Source organism: Canis lupus, chromosome 16 (genome assembly GCF_048164855.1).
Source record: "Canis lupus baileyi chromosome 16, mCanLup2.hap1, whole genome shotgun sequence".
Taxonomy (NCBI): domain Eukaryota; kingdom Metazoa; phylum Chordata; class Mammalia; order Carnivora; family Canidae; genus Canis; species Canis lupus.
Window position 1 is genome coordinate 41,049,697 of NC_132853.1, and position 16,971 is coordinate 41,066,667.

A 16,971-nucleotide genomic window follows, 5' to 3' on the forward strand; every position below is an offset into this window, starting at 1 on the left:
CCTAGAGGGTACTATGCTAAGTGAAATAAGACAGAAAAAGACAAATATCATATGGTTTCACTTATATGTAGGGTCTAAAAAGCAAAACAAATGAGTAAACAAACACAAAAAGCAGACTCAAACCTACTATGTGGAGAACAAATTGATACTTGCCCAAGAGGAGGAGCAGTGAGAGGATGGGGAAAATGGGTGAAGGGGAATGAGAGATACAGGCTTCCAGACCTCATGGAATGAGTAAGTCACTGGAATGAAAGGTACAGCACAGGGAATACAGTCAATGGTATTGTAACAGTGTTGTACAGTGACAGGTGGTAGCTATACTGTGGTGAACGAAGCATAATGCACAGAGATGTTGAATAACTATGTTGTACACCTGAAACTAATGTTAGATTAGTTTCATTATGTAACATCAGTTTCAGCTACATTCTAATACACTTTAAAATAATACAGTAGTCCTTTCCAGAGTCCCCAGTCACCAATTTGCTCGTGTTTTTATTTAGAACCCCATATTCATTACATTGTTTTTGCATGAACACACATTCATTCTACTGCTTAAACTTATGTGTTAAAACCCCAAAGGTCCTAACTTGGAGGACATTGCATGAATTAATCAGTGCATTCAAAGATGATTACTTCCTGGCCCTAAGATATATAGAATCAACACTAGGAAGAAGGTTTGATCTCCCAAACCAGAGGCACTTCACAGACACTATGCAGTTAAGAATACACAGCAAGGTAGGTGATGGTTCCCAGTACAATAGAACTTAGCGAATATGTTTTTTTGAGATTTTATTTATGAGAGACACACAGAGAGAGGCAGAGACACAGGTAGAAGGAGAAGCAGGCTCCCTGAAGGGAGCCCGATGCCGGACTCAATCCCAGGACCCTGAGATCACAACCTGAGCCAAAGGTAGATGCTCATCCACTGAGCCATGCAGGTACCCCGAACTTAGCATATTTTAAAAGTAATATGTTGGGATCCCTGGGTGGCGCAGCGGTTTAGCGCCTGCCTTTGGCCCAGGGCGCGATCCTGGAGACCCGGGATCAAATCCCATGTTGGGCTCCTGGTGCATGGGGCCTGCTTCTCCCTCTGCCTATGTCTCTGCCTCTCTCTCTCTCTCTCTCTCTGTGTGTGACTATCATAAATAAATTAAAGAAATCTTTAAAAAAAAAAAAAAAAAAAAAAAAAAAAAAAAGTAATATGTTTAAAACATGCTCACTAGGGTACCAAGACTTTTCTTTGTCCTCAAATAAGTGCACTTGCAGACAGAAAATCAGGATCTTTGCAAGAACCATGGCGGATTTAGACTCTGTCCTGTGTCTCCGGCCCAGTTTCGGAGCCAGGAGGGCAGCCCTTGCACTATCAAGTAGCATGCCAAAGTTAATCATTGGCCCTGCCAAGTACATGGCAGATCAGGCTGTTTTTGTGTGCCTGTTTTTCTATTTTACGTAAATCACCCTGAACATGTTTGCATCAACCTCCTGGTGATGTACCTTTGATCAATAGATTTTAGACAAAAGTGGTTTTTGAGTCCAAAGATCAGGGCTGGGTTGACCTGCAGACTGGATACAGAGTGTATAAAAACAGGGGCAAGGCGCAGGCTGATAGCAGAGCAATCGCCAAGTCTGTAATAGCTGCAAAGGCTCAGCTGTAGGCTGCCTGAGGAGCCAGGGAGTAAGGATGGAGAAAGGAATGGATGTGCTCCATGACTTTGGAATCCAGTCAACGCACTACCTCCAGGTGAATTACCAGGACTCTCAGGATTGGTTCATCTTGGTGTCCGTGATTGCAGACCTCAGGAATGCCTTCTATGTCCTCTTTCCCATCTGGTTCCATCTGCGTGAAGCTGTGGGCATCAAACTTCTCTGGGTAGCTGTGATTGGAGACTGGCTCAACCTCGTCTTTAAATGGTGAGTAAGAGCCAGACAGAGAGGAGATCGGCAAGGGAAGAGGCTGGTATTCTCTCTGGAAATGTCTGACCATCAGAAATTGCCTTCTCCGTGCTAGTCGGGAAGCCACAGGTTACTCCCCTCCTGACTCTGGATCATCTACCTAAAGAGGGAAGACAGCGAAAATCTTGTTGATGAATTGAAGATACAGGCAAGGCTATTTCATATGGATGGAAGGCCAGCCGGACTTAGTGAAAAGTCTAAAGTATATAGGCTATAAGCAAAGAAGCACAGTTGTATTACTTTGAAGCAGAATAGGTAACATAAAGATAGGTGTATGAAAGATGATGTATGAAAACAGGAAACAAGTATATAATTTAAAAACCCACTGCATGGAGAAAGGAGAAGTAACCCAGAGAACTGGGCTCTAACCCTTGTTCGGCCACCTACCAGCTGTATGTCCTGGGAAAGTCAGAGCAACTCTCTGAGTTTCTGTCTTACAATCTGTAAACTTAAATTATCCTTGGGAGCTTAATAATAATTCTAGTTAACATTTATTGAACATTTAGTAGGTACTAGGCCATGTGCCAAGTGCTTTTCTGTGAGGTAGTTACTACTGTATTATAGATGAAGAGACAGAGCCATTACGATAAGGGACCAGAACTAGATCCACATGGTGGTCAAAGGCAGAGGCAGCATTTTAAGGCCAGACAGGCTAGTTTCAGAGGCAAAGCTCTTAAGGATTATGCTGTATTCATTGCTGACAAATTGACTTTTTCAGGGAGCAGGAGGAAGCCAAATTTTAATGTTTGTCAATTTCTCTGGTGTATATATTCCTATTGGGGCCACTTTTGATGGGTCAAGCTTGCAAAAATCCTGAATATTTTACAATTGTCAGCCAATACCATATGATTCTAGCTCATTAGTGGCTTGGCCTCTATTTCCTCATCTAGAAAATAAAGAGCTTGGGCCAGCTAAAACCTTTACCATCCCTAAACTATCTATGTCTACTGTCAAGTGATTCTGAAGACCCTTCTAGCTCTAATATTCTTTGGCCATAAACAATAACATCCTTTAGTGTCCAAAAGAAAAAAAAAATTGTCTTGGGTTGAGAGGCTCAGGGCATATCGATGTGGTTCTGAAACCTCTATTGAAAAATCTACTAAGTTTCGTCTGTAATGTCCCCTATTCAACAGCATGACCCTAAAAATTAAACAGATAAAGTGTTATTTTAAACATCTGATCTCAGTTGAAGAACCATGGACTTTCTCTGAGTTGGCGCAGGTCAGAGTTAGTGGCTGTCTGATTTCGGTGAAAAATCACTATTCCACCCCTGGAAGGGCTGACCCTTGACACCTGTTTCCACAACAAAAACGTATCTAGTACTTTTAAAGGGAAGTCTGAGTTACCCTGCTCCAAGGCAGAGAGGATACAAAGTGAGTGCCAGAAGTTATCTATGTCCCTACACAGAGCAATTCCTGCAGCAAAGAGGCCATATCTCCTGATGGTGCTTGTCCCTGGGGCTAGTGCATATTCTCTGATGTCAGAAGAAACCCAAGACTCTCTGAGACCTGAAGAAAGAGTATAGGGACCTGGCAGGATTTACAAGTCCAAGTTGCAAACTGTAGTTCTGTATGTGTCCTTCCAGGACAAATTCTTACTGAGGTTTTTAAAAAAGTCACATAGCTTCCATTGATATGCATTTTTTTTAAGATTTTATTTATTTATTCATTAGAGACACACAGAGAGAAGCAGAGACAGAGGCAGAGGGAGAAGCAGGCTTCTCGTAGGGAGCCCGATGTGGGACTCCATTCCAGGACCCCGGGATCATGTCCCGAGCTGAAGGCAGATGCTCAACCGCTGAGCCACTCAGGTGTCCCCATTAATATGGATTTTTAGGATCTTGGGTTTATTTCTGTTTCAATAAATAATACATCAAAATGGTTCAGAATTCAAAAGTTATATAAAGGATGTACCAGAAAAAGTCTCCCTCCCTTACTGCTCTCCAGCCATCCAGTTCCTCTTCTTGGAGGCAGCCAAAGCTAACAGTTTTCTGTTTAGGATCACATGAATCTTCTCCTCAAATGACTCTCTCGTCTCAGAAGTGTGGGCTTCAGACAAAACGGTTCTTTCAGGGAAGGTGGGTGGGGGAACAGGGTAACTGGGTGATGGGCATTAAGGAGGGCATGTGATGTGATGAACACTGAGTGTTATACTATATATTGGCAAATGGAATTTAAATAATTTTTAAAGGGGTTCTTTCAGTAACTCCAGATACTGGTTCTGCTTTTTTACAGGATTCTGTTTGGACAGCGTCCATACTGGTGGGTCATGGACACCGACTACTATAGCAACACCTCTGTGCCACTGATAAAGCAATTTCCAGTTACCTGTGAAACTGGACCAGGTGAGAGTCCCAGCCCCTGAGACAGAAGCTGGGTGGACCTGGTTCACTGTAGCCACCTATCAGCATTCATTGTAGACAAAGCTGTCTTTGAGGGGACATGAGGAGAGCCACTCCTTCAAGCTTTAATCATGGTCTTCAATTGGGTACAACTCTTTTTTTTTTTTAAGATTTTATTTATTTACTCATGAGAGACACACAGAGAGAGGCAGAGACATAGGCAGAGGGAGAAGCAGGCTCCATGCAGGAAGCCCGACGTGGGACTCGATCCTGGGTCTCCAGGATCACACCCTCAGACCCAGAATCACAACCTGAGCCAAAGGCAGATGCTCAACTGCTAAGCCACCCAGGTGTCCCGGGTACAACTCCATTTAATTTAATTCAAGAAGGTCTCCCTGAATAACACGTTACTGCTACTTTAGAAATCTGCCAATATTTCCAGAACCTAAATTGCTAATCCAGAGAGATAAGGGTACTGTTCTGGGCAAAGGACCTAAGAGAGTAACTGTATGATGGCCCTTTGTCCAGGGAGAGAAAGCAGTAGAAGCCTAAGCCCTTGGCTATCCTTCCCTGAGGCTTAGACAAGTAGCTGTGCAAATGATAGATTTCCCTTCTTAGTAGACACTGGAATATCCAACCCCTTCACTCACCCTTAAGTCTCATGCTGGCATCCCTTCCTCAGGGACCCTAACCTTGACTCCCAAACTAGGGCATGGCCCTTAGCTATTTGTTCTCACAAACAATTTGTTCACTTTAGAGGATATTTGTTCATTCAGATGTTATTTATTGAGCACCTACTCTGTGCCAGACACTGTTCTAGGTACTTGGAGTACCTTAGTGAATAAAACAGACAAAGATTCCTGCCCTAGTGCAGCTGAAATTTGAATGGTGTGTGTATGCACATGCACACACAATATACAAAATCATAATACACAAGTAAAATATATAGGATATTAGAAGACATTAATGTAGATGAAGAAGAGAAAGAAGAATAGAAAGAGGAGAGGAGGGGGAAGGAACAGAGAAGGAGGAGGAGGAGGAGGGGGAGGGGGAGGAGGAAGAAGAAGAAGAGGAGAAAAGGAAAGGCAAGGCTTTATCTATGAAATTCCCTGGAAAGCAGATTCAGATTAGATTAGCACACAGGAACTCATACTCCACATGCATTGCTCCTGTCTGCAACAGGAGCATGCAGGAGCAACGCATGTGGAAGGAAGGAACAGTAGCCAACTGGGCAGGAGAAGTCTAACTCAGATTTGGTCTCAGCCAAACCTACAGGGGAGTTCTGAAACTGGGGACGGCCTTTCAGAGTTTGCCCTGAATCGAGTCAGGAGAATCAGGCCCTTATGCCCCAATATAGAGCGGTGATTGGGTGTAGGCTGCCCCTGGGGAGATGGTAACCCTGATCAAAATGGCTTTGTTTAGTCCAGGGCAATCCTCAGAGAGGGATGAGAGCTGAGGGCCATCCATGACCACATTCTCAACAGCTGGAAAAATAAGTTCTTCAGTCTAGAAGGGAATCTGGGTGGCATATCTCAAGACCTTCTATCTTTCAGGATAGAATGATCAGGAAGTATTGGTTGAAGTATTAAGTAAGATGGTCAGGGTAAGACTCCCTGAGAAGAGAGGTTTGAGCAAAAACTTGAAGGAGCCAAGGAAGTTAGCAAGTAAATTTCTGGTAGAAAATATTTCTGGCCAGAAAGATCAATAGCACAAAGACTCTGAGGTGGAAGTATGTTTAAAGGAGAGGAATGAGGCCAGTAAGACTGGAACAGAGTGAGTAGCAAGAGTGGAGGAAGTGATGGAGGCCAGATTGATTTGCAGTTACACACTCAGTATCCTGATTCTTGGTGTAGTTTCTAGACTGTATTTAACTATAAGAGCTGGGGCCTTCTCTGGTTTTACTTGCCACTGTACACATACACACACTCCAGAGCCTATTACAGTTCTGGTCAGGTGGTAGGAGCCCAATAGATATTTGTTTAATAAATGACTAAATGGATAAATAGATGGATGGCAGGATGGGTGGATGGGTGGATGAAAGGATGGAAAGATGGGTGGTGGATGGACAGACGGATGGATGGATGGATACAGGACAACCACTAGAAGTGTCCCAGATGGAGACTTTTCACCTTTAGTTCATCCATTAATCTCTTCCTCACCCTTTAGGGAGTCCCTCTGGTCATGCCATGGGTACAGCAGGTGTATACTACGTGATGGTCACATCTACCCTTTCTATCTTTCGGGGGAGAAAAAGGCCAACCTACAGATTTCGGTAAGAATCAGCACTGGGGTGTGGGCGGTGGAGGGCAGGAGGTAACTTTCTCTGCACCTGACACACCACTTGCTCTTCCTCACATTCCCCACAGCTAGCCCACCCCCTCTTGGGTTGGTACTGAGCAGAGTTGTGGCATTTCTGCTGAGGGCAAATGTTAGAGTCACAGAATGTCAGGGCTGGAAGGGACCTATGAGAGCAACCCCTCACTTTACAGATAAGGAAACAAGGCCTAACACGGGAAAGGAACTTTCCATGATCAGACAATGTAGTACTGGCAGGGTTTCAATAAAATCCCATTTCTAGACCAACCAAAGAATCGCCTTGTCCAGGTCACAAAAAAAGAAACATAAGATGTTCCTACTACAGAGAATTTCTGTGCATGCAGCCACTATGCCAATCCTTAAAATTATACACATATAAAATCAGGAGGTTAACCTTCACATGTGCAAGGATTCACCAAGTGACACGGTCATCTCTGAGCTTTTGTGTATGGGCTTCAGTTTACAAAAATGCCACTGACTGCACCTAAGTTTGTCAGACTCAAGCATTCCCGCCAGGGCTGTTCTTGCTAAAGGATGTGTGTCTGGGTTCTGTTATGACTGCCTCTTCTGTTGCAGGTGCTTGAATATCCTTCTGTGGTTGGGATTCTGGGCTGTGCAGCTGAACGTCTGTCTGTCCCGAATCTACCTTGCTGCTCATTTCCCCCATCAGGTTGTTGCTGGAGTCCTGTCAGGTATCAGCTGCTTTGGCTCTCTCCCTTCTTCCTCTCCTATCCCATGTCTCCCTAACTGGGACGAAAATCCCAGCATTCCAGTCATGTTCTGGGTGTAATTGATGCTGTTAGCTCTTCAGAGGGTTGAAAGTTAAAGGTGGGTGAAACTATTCATTTCTACAGGAGCCCCCACATGGACACAATTAAATATGTTTCGGAAAAGTTGCAATACATCAAGTTAACTTACCCAATTGAATTATCTTGAAATTTCCTTACTTTCATATTCCTTATTTCTTCAGTTGGAAATCACCCCTAGCTTAGGTTCTTTTTCTTTTTTTTTAGGTAGATTTATTTATTTATTTATTTACTTATTTATTTATTTATTGTGGGTGGAGGAGCAGAGGGAGAGGGAAAATGAATCTGACTCCACGCTGAGTGTGAAGCCAGATATCAGGCTCAATCTCAGGACCCTGACATCATGACCTGAGCTGAAATCAGGAGTTGAATGCTTAACTGACCGAGCCACCTAGGCATCACAGCCCTTAGTTTAGCTTTAAGGGAATCTACCAAATTTGACAAATTAATAGTGTCCTAGAAAAACTCTTTACTTGGGTAAAGAGGGTAAAATTAATTTGCAGACTTACAGTTCGTCTTTCTTATAGGTTCAGAATTTTGTTTTGTTTTGTTTAATATTTTATTTGTTTATTTGAGAGACAGTACGAGCAGGGGAGAGAGGTAGAGGGCAAAGGAGAAGCAGACTCCCTTCTGGGCAGGGAGCTGACATGGGATTCAATCCCAGGATCCTGAGATCCTGACCTGAGTCAAAGGCAGACGCTCAACAGACTGAGCCACCCAGGCGCCTCTAGGTTCAGAATTTTGAATAAGTTGATACCTAAACAATGCAGGGGTTAGGAGCATTGACCCCTACTCCATGCACTCGAAAATCCACATATAACTTTGATTTCCCCAAAACTTAACTACTTATAGCCCACTGTTGACTGGAAGCCTTACTGATGATAATAATAGTCAATTAACACACGTCTTGTATATGTATTATATCCTGTGTTCTTACAATAAAGCAAGTGAGAGAAAAGAAAATGTTATTAAGGGACGCCTGGGTGGCTCAGCGGTTAACCGGCTGCCTTCCGGCTCAGGGCATGATGCTGGAGTCCTGGGGATCGAGTCCCACATCGGGCTCCCTGCATGGAGCCTGCTTCTCCCTCTGCCTATGCCTATGCCTCTGTTTCTCTCTCTCTCTCTCTCTCTCATGAATAAATAAATAAAATCTTTAAAAAAAAAAAAAGAAAATGTTATTAAGAAAATCAGCAGGGGTGTACCGCCTGGGTGGCTCAGTTGGTTAAGCATCTGCTTCAGTTCAGGGCATGATCTCAGGGTCCTGGGATCAAGCCCTGCATCAGGCTCCCTGGTCTGCAAAGCGTCTGCCCTTCCCTTTCCCTCTGCCCCACTGCTTGTGCTCTCTCTCACTCTTCTGTCTCCCTTTCTCTCTCAAATAAATAAATAAATAAATAAATAAATAAATAAACAAACAAATAAATAAATAAATCCTTTAAAAAAAATCTGCAGGAACAGGAGCACCTCGGTCGTTCAGTCTGTTGGGCAGCTGCCTTCAGCTCAGATCATGATCTTGGGGTCCCAGGGTCAAGCTGCATGTGGGGCTCCCTGCTCAGTGGGGAGTCTGCTTCTCCCTGCGCTCTCCCCCCTTCTCATGCTGGCTCGCACTCTCTGTCTCTCAAATAAATAAATAAATAAATAAATTTTTAAAGATTTTATTATTTATTCATGAGAATATACAGAGAGGAGACAGAGAGAGAGGCAGAGGCACAGGCAGAGGGAGAAGCAGGCTCCACGCAGGGAGCCCAACGTGGGACTCGATCCGGGGTCTCCAGGGTCATCCCCTGGGATGAAGGCAGGCGCTAAACCGCTGAGGCACCCGGGCTGCCCAGATAAATTTATTTTTAAAAAAAGATTTTATTTATTTATTCATGATAGATAGAGAGAGAGAGGCAGAGACACAGGCAGAAGGGAGAAGCAGGCTCCATGCCGGGAGCCTGACGGGGGACACGATTCTGGGACCCCAGGATCGCGCCCTGTGCCAAAGGCAGGCGCCAAACCACTGAGCCACCCAGGGATCCCCCAAATAAAATCTTTTTTAAAAAAAGATCAGCAGGATGAGAAATACATTTACAATGCTCTGTATATTTATCAAAAAAATCTGCATGTAAGTGGACCCTCCTACTTCAAATCCATGTTGTTCAAAGGTCAACTATACTTGTATTTTCTTAGATCCCATTTAGAAGGGGCGGAAAAGACTTAGGTTAAGTATAAGAAACTTTACTTTGTGGGAGGTACTGGAATATAAGATCTTAGGGAACTTGTAGAATTCTCCCCCTAGAGATGGGTAAGAGCAGAGCATGGCAGCATTACAAGAAGTGTGTTGAATACAAGGGAGGTAATGGTTTCATGACAACCACAAAATAATACAGCATTTACCACTGGGTACCATGTTTGAGGAAGAACCCAGAAGCCATGTTACATGAAAGACCTGAGAATGTTTAGGTTAGAGATGAGACTGTCTTCAGATGTGTTTTATAAAAAGGCTGTAGCTTTACAACTTAACTCTTACAGAAATAACGAAGACCAACAGATGGCATTAGAGGGGGACACATTTCAGCTTAGCACAAGGAAGAATTTTTTATAATCAAATCCATTCAAACATGAAATGGGCTGCCCGAGTGGGAGTGAGCTCTCTACCTCTGCAAGTATTCAAGTAGAAACATAAGGACCCCCAACAGGAAACATGCATGCAATGGGAGAATGTATGGGACATGACTCTTCCATCTGAAAGAGTGTATGACTAAGGACAGATTGGAGTCACATAGGAGAATAAACCAGGTGACTCTCTAATCTAGCATCTGTGATTTAATGCCACAATGGCAGGATGGACCATATGTTACCTATTGCTCCAAACACTCCCCACCTCTGCGGCTGAAGGTCCAGAGTCTTCCCTATTTCTCACAGCCATTCTTTCTTCCACGCAGGCATTGCTGTTGCTGAAACTTTCCGCCACATCCAGAGCATCTACAATGCCAGCCTCAAGAAATATTTTCTCATTACTTTCTTCCTGTTCAGTTTTGCCATTGGATTTTACCTGCTGCTCAAGGGGCTGGGTGTGGACCTCCTGTGGACACTGGAAAAAGCCAGGAGATGGTGTGAGCGGCCGGAATGGGTTCACATTGACACCACACCCTTTGCCAGCCTTCTCAAGAACGTGGGGACCCTCTTTGGCCTGGGGGTGGCTCTCAACTCCAGCATGTACAGGGAAAGCTGCAAGGGCAAGCTTAGCAAGTGGTTCCCATTCCGCCTCAGCTGCATTGTGGTGTCTCTCATCCTCCTGCACCTCTTTGACTCTTTGAAACCCCCATCCCAAACTGAGCTGATCTTCTACACCTTGTCCTTCTGCAAGAGTGCAGCAGTGCCCCTGGCATCTGTCAGCCTCATCCCCTACTGCCTTGCCCGGGTCTTCGACCAGCCAGACAAGAAGTCTTTGTAAGGCATGTGGAGTCTTCAGTATTCAAGCCAATGACTGTGCCAATCATCGAGGTGGCTGGGGTCTTGTGCCAGCCCATTTTGAGGCCAGAGGTGCTAGAGTCAGCTCAGGTAACCCCTTCCTCCTTTGCAATTCTAATTGTATTGGGTGGGGTGTTTGTTTTTTTGTGTTTTTTTGTTTTTGTTTTGTTTTGGTTTGGTTTTTTTGGTTTTTTTTTTAAAGCTAATAAGGCTAGTTGAGAAAGTCTTATCTGTTAGTTGGGGTGTTCTGGATTTTTTTTTTCCCCTGAAAACTTACTTGCTCTTCTTTTAGATACACAAAAGCAAGGCTTCCAGGTAGGGCCAGCTCACAATCCCAGGCTGGGGATCTCAGCTCAGGATTTTCTACCTGTCCCCATCCTTACAAGAAAAGGGAAAGGAGCAGTGGATTTGATAGAGAAAGAAGAATGGATTAAGAAAGACTTCTTCGTATCCTGCATATCATGCAAATTATGTTACACAAAATCTAAATCGCTTTGATTATATTTGAATTTTTAGGTAAGGGACTCTCAATAGTGGGGGACCAACTTAAAGCATAACTAATAGGTAGTTAATGGGGTAATTCTGCTTCTTCTATGTTTCTACTATATATCCATGGTCTTTGCATTTACCAAGATTTCTGAATGGCTGCAGTGACCTAGATTTGTGCTGGGTCAGAGCATTCAGATATAGTCAGCTTCTCTATCACACTACATCTTCCTCCTTGTCAGCCTAGCTCTGCTTTCCCTAGAACTTTCCACTGGCTCTACATCCTGCTGGACACAGAGATGCCTAAAGGCAGCTCTAGGGTAGTGCTTTTGTATGGTTTAGTCAAGCTCTGAAATCTTGGGCAAAAAGGTGAGGAGAGGGCAAGGAGAGGAAAGGATTCCTCTCTCCAGAAGGTCACTCCAATGTTACTTTTGATTCCTAGAGGGTAAATATGACTCCTTTTTCTATCCCAAGCCAACCAAGAGTGCTCTTGGAGGAAAAGCCAGCTCTTCCTTGCCTGTTGTCAAGTCTCAGCTGATTTGCAGAATATGTCTTTTAAAAATGTTTAAGCCTATTTATTTGAGAGTCCTTGTTTTTGCTACTAATTATATAGTTCATCATATATTACCATTCACACCAACCATCGTGGTCATAACATCTTTGAAAAGAAAAATATATATGTGCAGTATTTTATTAAAACAACATTTTATTTAAGAATGAAGTCTTGCTGATTACTGTATTTTAGATGCAATGCGATCTGAAGGTTCTAATTCTGGCCCAGCTAAATTTCTAGCTCTTTTTCTATTTCCCTAAACAAATAATTTAGTCTCTGTGTACTTATGTTTTCCCTTTGGAGAAAGAAGTCTTGGGCTGGCCAGGAGTACCAGTGGAGCTGGGGGACCCACAAAGTGTCCACAGGGGCACAAGTAGAGTTGAGTGCATCAACACAGGCACAATATCATTGGCCAAGGTTGAACATTAGTTACCAGACCACAGGTTGGCATGAGTTGCTCTAAGGGATCAAGCTACAACTTAAAGGCAAACAATCAGGGTCATTACCAAAGTAAACAATCAGGGAATGTAAGTCATAGCAGCAGAAAAAGACTGGGTAAACTCTGGAATCCAGGAACCCGGCATCAGCAAGGTTTGAGGTTATGGTTAAAGAAAGTCTCAACAGAGCAAGTCATAGCAGCAAGGAATGCTCATAGGAATTATTGAAGTTTTCTCCCCAAATGATCTATTTTTATTCTGGGTGCTGGGCACCACCCCCAAAGGCCTGGACACATCAGCCTAACCCTGCATCTACTGAGGATGAAATCTGCTCACTCACTTCGGAACTTTGGAATGTGTATATCCAGGAAAATTGAGTCTTCCTACTGGATTTGTTTTCTTCAGGGGGCACAAGGCCCCTCGGAGACCTTAATGGTCTTACCAGTGGAGAAGGGACATGATCTTGTTCTGTCTAAACTGAACTCGTTGCTCAGGCCTGGCCCCCATCCTTGATGATTTATCAGGGAGCAAGTCCAGGTTCCTTGCAATAGGATTCTGGCAGAAAGTGAATATTGCCCCTGCCCCCAGCAGTTGGTGAGGTTGATAAGGACACATAATAGATAAAATTACCGAGTACTTATGTGCCAGGCTCTGTTCTATGCGTTTTATTTGTTTCTACAATTAATTCACTTAATTCTCCCAACATCTCTGTGAGGTGGGGGCTATAGCTTATCCACACATCACATATAAATAAAAACAGAGAGGGTAGGTATCCTGCCCAAGATGGTGAAGTCAGTTTGACACCAAGCAGTCTGACTCCAGAGTCCACACTCCACCCTGTAGCCCCCTCACACCAATGGGCACCAATAAGACTGGTGGGTATTTCTGGTTGGCTCAATCAGTGGAGCCTGTGACTCTTGATCTCAGCGTCCTGAGTTCAAGCCCCACATTGGATGCAGAGCTTACTTAAAATTAATAAATTATTAAGAAAAGAAGAAAAAAGACTGGCAGCTGTTTGAAACCATTCTTCAGATGCCAGATACAACTTTGAATTCAGCCCAGAAAGAATTTGTTTTCTTGTGGTCAAAGGAATTATAAAACTTAGAATGATCCTCCCAGTGAGCTAGTGTTAGTTTCTAAGTATGAAGATGCCATATTTCAAAGGCAACTTTACAAAATAACTTAGAAGAGGCATAACCATATTAGTTTAACTTTAGCTTTTTTCTTTCTTTCAAAAAAAGAGTCTAAAAGTCATGCTCAGACTATCTGGTCATACAGGAAGCAACTTACTGTTTCTACAATTGAGATAAAACAAAAAGGCAGAAATACCACAAAGAACTTTCAGTATAGATCCATGTACAGAGGCATAGAAAATGAAGAGACTTACATGAAGATTGCTTAAGTCAGAGAATCCACAAAGACAGGACTGCTACCTTTCCTTGGGATTGCTATCTGTTTCCTCGAGAAACAGACGATGCTAAATAAAGGCTTAGAATCTGTAATGGGAAAAGCTGAGCAGAAAGAGTGTCAGCTCATGATCAATTCGTAGTAGCCAGTAGCCAGTGTGTCAGCACATTCTGATTGCTGACCTGTTGCCCAAATTACAGAGGTCTGTTTGCTTTAGAAATTACTTATGAGTCCTCAGGATGGAAGTAAATGTAAGTGACCTATGACAGTTTTAAACCCAAAGCCATGTCATGTTATAGCACAATTTGATTGTTCTAGCAGTCTATCAGTTTTGAGGTGGTACACTTGGGGATCACACACACACACTATACAATTGTGCTATTGCCCTAGGAAAATAAACCCATTAAGAAAATACAGCTTCGGGATCCCTGGGTGGCTCAGCCGTTTGGCGCCACCTTCGGCCCAGGGTGTGATCCTGGATTCCTGGGATGGAGTCCCACATAGGGCTCCCTGCGTGGAGCCTGTTTCCTCCTCTGCCTGAGTCTCAGCTTCTCTCTCTCTCTCTTTCTTTGTCTCTGTCTCTTATGAATAAATAAATAAATAAAATCTTAAAAAAAAAAAAAAAAGAAAATATAGCTTCTGCTGCCAGAGTCAGCTGCTACACCACAGATACACTGAGAGGTTTTGTTTTTAACAATATTTATAATAGCTTTTTAAAAAATTTATAACAACTTTATTGAGATATAATTCACACATCATACAAATCACCCATTTAAAGTGTGCAATTTGGGGCACCTGGGTGGTTCAGTTGATTAAGCATCTGCCTTTGGGCTCAGGTCATGATCCTAGGATACTGGGATTGAGCCCTGAATAGGGCTCCCTGTTTGCTGGGAAGCCTGCTTCTTACTCTCCCAGCCTCTCCCCCTGCTTGTGCTCTCTCTCCTGTTCTCTCTCTCTCTCATGAATAAATAAAATCTCTTAAAAATAAATAAAGTACACAATTCAATGGATTTTAGCATATTCAGAGAATTGTACTACCATGACCACAAACCAATTTTAGAACATTTTTGGTTGGGTTCCTGGGTGGCTCAGTCAATTAAGTGTCTGCCTTTGGCTCAGGTCACAATCCCAGGCTCCCTAACCCTGCTCAGCGAGAAGCCTTCCTTTCCCTCTCCCTCTGCCACTCTCCCTTCTTACACTCTCCGTCAAATAAATAAATAAATAAAATCTTAAAAAAAAAAAAAAGACTCTTTGGTCACTCTATAGGGGGAAACCCTGTACCCATTAGAAGTCACTTCCACTTTACCCCCACCTCCCAGCCCTAGGCCACCACTGACCTACTTCTTGTTTCATAGATTTGCCTGTGGATATTTCATACCAATGGAATCATACAACATGTGACCTCTTGCATCTGGTTTCTTTCCCTTAGCATTTTTTCAAGGTCGATCGCTGTTGTAACACATAGTAGTACTACATTTCTTTTGATGGCCAAATAACACTCCACTATATGGATATACTAAATTTTGTTAATGATATTTGGGTCACTTCCACATTTTGGCTCTTATGAATAATACTGCTATGGGGGCACCTGGGTGGCTCAGTGGTTGAGCATCTGCCTTTGACTTGTTCTGTCTAAACTGAACTCCTGAGTTCCTGGTCATGATCCTGGGGTCCTGGGACCAAGTCCTGCATCAGGATCCCCAAGGGAAACCTGCTTCTCCCTCTGCCTATGTCTCTGCCTCTCTCTGTGTGTCTCTCATAAATAAATAAACAAAATATTTTTAAAAAATAATACTGCTGTGAACATTTGTGTATAAATTTTTGTGAGGATGCATGATTTCATTTCTCTTGGGTAGGTACATTAGACTGGAATTGCTGGATCATATGGTAACTCTGTGTTTAACCTTTCAGGGAAGTGCCAGACTGTTTTCCCAAAGGTTTAGCAAGGAAAAATTTTTAAATGTTTTTGGTTTTGCCATCTCTTTTGATTTCCTAGAAGCACACCCTGTCTGATAGCTTTGTCCAATTTTTTCCTTTAGAAGAGCTTTGCAGCAGGATTGATGAGGGGCTCAGATTTCATATGATGAAGTGTCAGTGGGCTCCTGCTACTTTAATAAAGCAATGGCTTTATTGTTCCAGTGTGCATTCCAAGAGCATTTCATTTGAAGACATGTCTGGATATTTGAAGTTCCAGCCCTAATCAATTGACCGGTTGTTTGTAACCTGCCAAAATATGCTTACTTGTTTTCTGAACACCATTACTTTAGCTGCTGAATTATTAATATTTATTGATTTCATTCCATAGTAATTGCCGAACTAGGACAGATGACTTTAAGGCTGGCATGTGTAAATAAAATAGGACGATGTCATTTGTATCCCAGAGTTTTTCAAGAGCCTCATGTTTTCATGGAAAACATGCTGGCCAAATAACCTTCAGATGATGTTGTTAAGGAAAGAATTGACTAGAAAAGGTATGAAATGGAAGCCGACAAAAGTCACTTCCATTAGAGAACCAAGAGCCTAATTAATCTGGAAGAGAAACTAGCAATTGTCTAGTCCAGTGATGGGGAACCCAAAACCCAAAATCTAACTTCAGAGTGAAAGATTAAAAAGCTGTCTCTGGGACAAACAGAAAAAGCAGAAACCCATAAATACAGAGAACAAACTGGTGGTTGGCAGAAGGGAGGGTGATGGAGGGATGGGTAAAATGGGTGAAGGAGAGGGAGAAATACAGGTTTCCAGTTATGGAATCAATAAGTCACTGGGATAAAAGATACAACATGGAGAATACAGTCAATGTTATTATAATAGTATCGTATGGTGACAGATGGTAGCTACACTTGCCGTGAGCAGAGCACAATGTATAGAGATGTAGAACCACTATGTTGTATACCTGAAACTAATGTAGCATTGTGTGTCAGCTATATTTCAATTAAAAATAATAATAAAATAAAGTAAGTAAAAAATAAAAAGCTGCTTTTGGGTTCCTGCTTCTTCATAAAAAAGAAAAAAGTCTATACATATTTTTATTTTTTCTGAATTGGTCCTTATTTTTTAAAAATTGCTCAACTATTAATCCTATTCAAAATTTTATTTCATAGATACAGAGATTAAGACCTAGAGATGTAAAATAGCTCATCTAAGTTATATAAGTAACCTGTCCTCAGGTCACCTGATTTTTAGCAGAGAGCAGTCTCCCCTCCGCCTGTTTCCTGCATT

General features: G+C 42.7%; 1 protein-coding gene and 1 long non-coding RNA gene across 2 annotated transcripts; one reads left to right on the forward strand and one right to left on the reverse strand.

The window, feature by feature from the left end:
- Positions 1-1,192: 1,192 nt before the first annotated feature.
- On the reverse strand, positions 1,193-14,159 carry LOC140606812 (uncharacterized). The gene is made up of 2 exons (XR_012009039.1): positions 13,733-14,159; positions 1,193-2,053 (listed from the first exon to the last, which is right to left on the reverse strand). It is a non-coding gene; the product is annotated as an uncharacterized lncRNA (long non-coding RNA).
- On the forward strand, positions 1,496-12,072 carry G6PC1 (glucose-6-phosphatase catalytic subunit 1). Its single transcript, XM_072780738.1, has 5 exons — positions 1,496-1,911; positions 4,188-4,297; positions 6,461-6,566; positions 7,187-7,302; positions 10,341-12,072. The coding sequence occupies exons 1-5, from the start codon at positions 1,682-1,684 to the stop codon at positions 10,850-10,852; spliced, it is 1,074 nt and encodes a 357-aa protein (XP_072636839.1). The 5' UTR covers positions 1,496-1,681; the 3' UTR covers positions 10,853-12,072.
- Positions 14,160-16,971: the final 2,812 nt, after the last annotated feature.

Bases quoted from the DNA above. Each gene is read 5' to 3' on its own strand.
- G6PC1 (XM_072780738.1), top strand. From the start codon at position 1,682: ATGGAGAAAGGAATGGATGTGCTCCATGACTTTGGAATCCAGTCAACG. The intron at 1,912-4,187 runs GTGAGTAAGAGC...GCTTTTTTACAG, and splicing joins CTCAACCTCGTCTTTAAATG to GATTCTGTTTGGACAGCGTC. The intron at 7,303-10,340 runs GTATCAGCTGCT...TCTTCCACGCAG, and splicing joins TGTTGCTGGAGTCCTGTCAG to GCATTGCTGTTGCTGAAACT.